Genomic DNA, 6,706 nt, shown 5'->3' on the forward strand with positions numbered 1-6,706 from the left:
GTGAATGGAATTTTAAAATATATAAAAAATGAACAGAGTTTTTTCAAATTGTAATAATGTGTCACTAAATGACTGTTTTTACTGTATTTATGATCAAATAAATGCAGCCTTGGTGGACATTTTTGGTATAAAAAAAATTCACACCCTGGACCATTTAAGTGTCAGTAGCTGAAGACACATCCATATACCCTGCTAGTGTGTGAGTTGTGTGTGTGTGTTTAGGTTTTGAATGTGATGGTGACAGTAAGTGGTATGTGTCCTGTGACTCCTGTCCATGAGGATCTAAATAATGTAAAAACTCTCCAAAGCAGAATCCAATGAGCTGGATGTTACAACTACAATCAGTGGCTTTCTGATAATGGGAGGCAAAAACTTAGTCGGGGGCCAGAATTGAGGAACCTATTAAAACTAATACAGAGTAAAATGCTATGATTGCCAGACAGTGAGACAGAGAGCTCAGCAGGATCCCACCCAAACCTTTCAAAAGCATAACAGGATTTTGGCTTTCATTCACAGACCACTGAAGTCTTTTTAAAAAATTTGACAAGGTTTAAAAACAGAAAAAAGGATTTCATGCCATAAGCCCCTGGCTCAATATTTTCCACTAAGGTTTTAAGTAATTTCACAGCAGTCCAACAGACGTCTTTAACTACCCCCAAATGTATTGATTTAATAATGCTAAAAAAGGAAAATTTGTTCCCATTCCCTGCTGAAGAGTTTGTATACATCAGACTGATGGCTTGATTCTTGTACAACACCAAACCACAGACTAATGACTCTCCAAATCAGATATTAGCACACAGCCTTGAGAATCTATGTTAAAATTGGACACATTTAGGTATAAAAACAGTGCACAGGGCAGCCGTGGCACCAAAGAGTTTTGGCAGCTCTTGGTCACTGATCAGCAAGAAGTTGGGTTTCACAATCTATGGACCACATGCAGGACCAGGTATCTAAAATTACATGCCACAATACAAGCTATTAAGCTTACAGTATATATAAACATCTTTACTTATTGAAATCAATCTATTTTGACTTCAGTTTGCTAGCTAGCTGAGAATGGTGTGATTCTGATATGGAAACTTGAGCTAAGGTTAACCTTACACAACACATGACACTTCAGCATACTTTAGAAACTATTGCCAGAAAGAGAATGCTGCTTTCTGAATGATTACTACAGTGTATTGGGATGCAGTTTTCCCAAATCATATTTCGTGTTGATTACTGGATCAAATCCAAGCCCAAGAGAGTGAGCCTTGTGAATTTGACAGCACAATTATAGCCACTCCTTTGTCAAAATGCATTTCACCCGAAACCGAAAGGCTAAATGTTACCCTTGAATACTTGAGAGGAAAAACTGAATTTATACATATATTCTAGAGAAACACACGCACACACACACACACATACACACAAACACTCACAGACAAATATATACTCCAGAGCTCTGGATATCATCTTGGCTTTGAGTTCAAGTGACAACATGCCATTTTACTATATTGAAAATGTCTCTTGATAAGATAAATCCTCAATCCTCTTTCTCTAGGGAGTCAAGTTGAGATTTAATATATTTCCAGCGTAAGTTATGGAAACTCAATACTTTTTTGGTAGGAAAATGTGCTGCAACATATGCCTCTCTTCTTTGTTGTGATAGATATAATCTTTAATCTCACCTCAAACTGATGGCCTGATTAGAATTTACACTTAAATATGATCGTTGTCTCCTGTTGTTTCTTTGATTTATGTGGTAAAGGCCAACAGAAACTGGCCAGAAAGTGGGGATGAATTATCATCAAATTCATCTATACAAATGTTGATACAACCAAACCAATGCAAAACCACTAGTGAAGCTGACTAAAGACATTAAGTAGATATTCAGCATTACCAAACTGTGCCATGAAATGACATACTATCTGCTTTCTTTATGGAAGTTTTCAGTGGTCAATTATCTTGGTGAGCGGAGTCAGATTAAGGCTGATTGGTGGAACAATAAACAAATGGGTTAAATGGATAAAAATTCACAAGCTGAGATGTAAAAGATTGACTAGATAAACTATGAGCACACCATATTGCCACAACTTCTGTTATATTTATAAAAATGACAAATATTCTGTTTTTATTATTAAAAAGTCTATAAAACATTTATAAATATTTATACACTCTAAAATCTGATATAGCCAAACTCCAGATGTGAAAATTATACAGTGTGAACATTTGTGAAAAACGTAATATTTAATTAACACATTTATTATTTATTTGATATTCATAATGGCAAACAAATTTAATTTTTAATCAAGGATAAAATCTGGAGAGTAACCATTCCATCTTTGTCTCATCACACGGGTTTCAGTCCACCATTCCAGACTGTGCTCTTTTTACCAGACTGTACTCTTTTGCCTGATATTTTCATTTTTCTTTGCACTAGGGCACATCCAAAGCTCAAACTTTCTCTCTCACTCATTCTGTTCTGAGGACACAGCGACCAGTAGAGCCCAGGCTAACAGTGGTTAGGCGTTCACTCACTCCAAACAAAATATTTAGTTCCATATAAAAGCGGCAGGCTTTGTCTTGGTGACAGGTGGTTTATGTTATGAAAATATAAAGCTGAGACGAGGGCGGGTTCACAGTCCAAGAAGGGGGACATATTAGACCACAAGAGCCTAACAAATGACAGTCTCTCCCTTTAATTACAATGCTTCAGGAGAGCTTGGAGGTGAGGCTGAAATACAAGCTCCTCTAAAAACAAAGATCGTTAGCAACGTACCCTTTTCATCAGAGAAAAGAAAACAGAAGTCCATTAAACTGAGTTTAATACAAAGACATGGAATGAGAGTGAAAAAGAAAGGAAAGTAAAAAAAACAGGTATATTAAAAATAAATTCAGCAATACTGTTTAATAATAATTATTATAGTAATTATTAACTTTATTTTTAAGGGTCAAATCAGGTATGACAGGACTTTCACCAGTGTTATTTTAGAATTATTTAGATATTATTATATTTGTTAATAATATTTTCAGTTACTTTACATTTAATTATGTTTAATTTATTTTTAAAACTTTAAAAAGTTTAGTTTTAGTGTTTATTCATTTCCAGCTAGTAATTTTAGTGCTTCAACTTAAACTTCTTTCATTTAGTTGCCAAGGCAACATTTACAATTTTTGATTAGTTTAAGTTTTTCATCTTTTATTTATATTTTATTTCAGATTAAAATTTAATTTTTCAGATTATTTTCAAAAATAAAACTAATTATTTTTAATTAAGTTGTATTCAAGTAAAACATTTTGTTTAATAATAATCAAGTTTTTTTTTAATAGTCAGGTAAAAATAGCAAGAACTGTACACTTTTTTACTTTTTAAAAGACAAGTGTGTTTTGTCAAACTAGGTCTGGACAGTCAATGATTCCCAGGCCAGTCCAGTGTTAGTCTCGGTCGTACAAGACAGATTGGTCAATTTGATTGGTCGCAGTGGTCTCTTCCTTTTCCACTCCCTCAAGCACAGGTTCATCCGACAATTACATCATGTCTGGTTTCCCCTAGCAACCAGACAGCCCTGGACGTGACCATCACGGAGCAAATGAATGGAACCTCCTCTCCCCTCTTTCGTTCATTTGACTACTTCTTTCCCCCTCCCTCTCAGCTCATGATACTCTCAAAGGGACACAGACACACATTTACATGAGAGCCAGAAAAGTTTTGACTTTTCCCTAGTGCACAACTCACATGCAAAACAACAGTAACAGAAGAACCTTAACTGCTGTGTTCCTGCTATGTCTGTTTGTCGTTTGTTGAGCTGCAGGTTTTCAAGAAATGATCTCTAATACATAATAACACACACTAGTCCTCAAGTACTCGTTGATCACTCTTCTGTCTCTTTCTCTCATCACACAGCTCAGTCAAGTGCATTTTACACTTTTTTATGGAGCTGAAAGCACTGCAATGCAGCAGCGCACTCGGACTCCCGAGCCATGCAGTTCAATCACCTCCACAGTTCAGATTTTACCTGAGCACTGCCGCATTCCCCAGCCAAATCTCACGTAACCACAGCTATTACTTAAGGAAGACCTTTCAAGTGTTTATTTCTGGGCCTATAGGATTCATGAAGCATCACAAAAAATGTCAGATGCTATTTTGTGCCTTTCAATCAGGTCAGGATTTTGCTGAGCATGCAAAAGTTTCTCATGTGATTCATAAATATGAAGGCTGAATACACAGGATTATATAGTGGACTGCAAAAAAAGCCTTTGTTTAATAATATTTTTTGTCTTGTTTTCCAATAAAAATTATAAAATAACGATATAATATATAACATATAATAATGAATGATAATAATAATAATCAAGTAAATAATCATTTACATAAGAATTACAATTGTGTAAGACTTGTTTTCAGAGAATATATTTTGTTTTAAGCACAAACTGCAGATTTTTTTTAAAACAACCTGAAATAAAATAAAAAATATTTTATATAAATAAAAATATTCTCTGAAAACAAGTCTTAATATTACATTATTTTATTTTATTTTATCTTAAAAAAAGAAAAACTAAAAAAAAAAATGTTATATAATTCCTCAGACATTCTATGAATCACCCATATATTGGTTAAGGTGTTGTATCTACATTGGCTCTATATTTAATGTGAAAGACTACATTTCTTTTGGCAGCTGAGCGTCCAGCGGTAGATCCTGTATCTGCTCATTTCTGATCTATAATTGAACACAGAAGGCTTGGGTCTCTCAGAGGGTCCAGACTAGCGCTGCTGTAGTGTTTCCTCAGGGCACTGGGGTTCAAGGGAAATTTTCAAGTACTGCTTGAAATTAAGATCGAATTTTTAACATTTTCATGGTGGTTAGGTTTCTGAAAGTTATCAAGAAAAGTCAAAGTTTTAAGTAGTTAAAATGCAGTTATTCAGTTTAGTCTATAATAAGCATTACAATTTCATTCGTGGTGTGTGTGTGTCTGTGTTTTTGAGAGTGGACAATCCGAGTTTGTGTGTATATAAAATGTATATGGAGGTTTGTGTTATGATACCTGTGCCTGATACAGACTGCTAGCGTCTCGAGAACCAATTCCTACGAAGGAGCGGTTGGCAGGTGGCGTCCCGGGAGTAGAGTATGCTGAAAGAAAGAGAGAAATTAGAATGAAATGGGACCATAAAGTTGTGAGAGCATCAAAAAGATGAGAAATTCTCAACATTATGCAAATCTCTGTAATGTCAGTTTCAAAATCTGGTTCCTGGTGGATTTAGTGATTAAAACACATAGTTTAATATTACTATATTCTGTAAAGATCTAAAATGCAGTTTGAGCGTATATGGCACGCATCTGTTTCACACAGACATTGAACTGATGCTGAAACTGGGTCACAGTTTCTGTGTTTGTAACCATCAGACTGTGTAAATAAATATTCTGTGTGGCGGAGGCTCATTCTGTTGTCTGCTTATGTAAATTCAGTCTGTTGTTAGTGAATGTGCGTCTCTTAAAAACTGTATTATCAGCAATTACAGAAGCTGATGTGCTTTCTTATGTTTCTTTGGAAATGCTCCTCGTCTTGTTGGTAAATAAGGAATACACAACATAATCTACGCATCCATCTTTATCAAACGGGCCTTTGGATAAGCTGACGTGATTACAGGACGTGATTCTAGCTGAATAATCATGCTGAGCATTGAGTCCGACTGTGTGAGATGGCGTATTGAGGCGATTGATCATCAGAGATTCTGCAGCACAGCGGATGGTGAACATATTGAGCTGTTCTCTGCATTAATAATTAAATTAGCATGATTAATGGACAGGGCAGCAAGCACTGGCCCATTAAAGCTGATCGAATTGTCATCCAAATGTATCTGGGTTTATATGGTTTACTGATAGAAAGATACTTGCTTTGTTTCTCTCACACTGAAATCAGCATTTTTTTATATCAGACAGTTCACGTTGAAGCTGTTTTAAAATATATATGTATCTGCCGAGTTGCAACGCTGCTTGGCAACTGTAAAAAGCCAATAGTTACAGTATGCTAATTCACTTAATAAACATATAAAACATTGTTTATTCTGATTAATGTAAATAAATAATTAAATTAATTGCTTACCAAAGCTGCATTTACTAAAAATAAAAAAAGAATAAAATAATTGTATAAAGTAAAAACATTTAAAACAACTGTCTTCTAATTAAATATACTTTAAAATGTAATTTATTCCTGTGATGGTAAAGCTGAATTTTCAGTTGAAATGAAAGAAAACGCTAAAAATGCTCAAGAAAAAAAGTCTTTTTAGTTCATACATTTCATATATATATACATATATATATATATATACATATATATATATACAGAGGCGGACAGTAGTGAAGTATTTTTACTCTGCTGTAAAAGTACTTGTCAGGTGTCCGTAAAGATCAGAGTGTTTTTCTTTAGAAAACTTTACTTCACAACATTCCAAAGCATAATATTGTACTTTTTACTGCACTACGTTTCATGTTAAATATAATTTAATACTTAATTACATTAGGAATCTATTACTTTCTTATTTTTACTCAAGTAAAAGTAATTCAAAGATTTACTTGAGTACAAGAAAGTACTACATTTTTAATGTTCTTAAGTATTAAAGGTAAAACAAACAACAACTTTTATTTATGAAATGAAGTGCAGTAAAAAGTATGACATTATGCTTTGGAATGTAGTGAAGTAAAGTTTTCCAAAGAAAAACACT

The 6,706-nt window shown here is 34.1% G+C and overlaps 1 protein-coding gene across 5 annotated transcripts in view; it reads right to left on the minus strand.

The window, feature by feature from the left end:
* Positions 1 to 6,706, minus strand: part of LOC107745803 (nuclear factor 1 C-type-like) — a 113,286-nt gene that overhangs the window by 4,031 nt on the left and 102,549 nt on the right. For all 5 annotated transcript variants that reach the window (XM_016559801.1, XM_016559802.1, XM_016559800.1 and 2 more), the window contains one exon: positions 5,029 to 5,114. In XM_016559801.1, coding sequence (XP_016415287.1) covers positions 5,029 to 5,114 — 86 coding nt within the window. The remainder of the gene's footprint in view (positions 1 to 5,028; positions 5,115 to 6,706) is intronic.

The sequence above is a fragment of the Sinocyclocheilus rhinocerous genome, unplaced genomic scaffold, assembly GCF_001515625.1.
Source record: "Sinocyclocheilus rhinocerous isolate Xijiao unplaced genomic scaffold, SAMN03320098_v1.1 scaffold558, whole genome shotgun sequence".
NCBI classification, from domain to species: Eukaryota; Metazoa; Chordata; class Actinopteri; order Cypriniformes; family Cyprinidae; genus Sinocyclocheilus; species Sinocyclocheilus rhinocerous.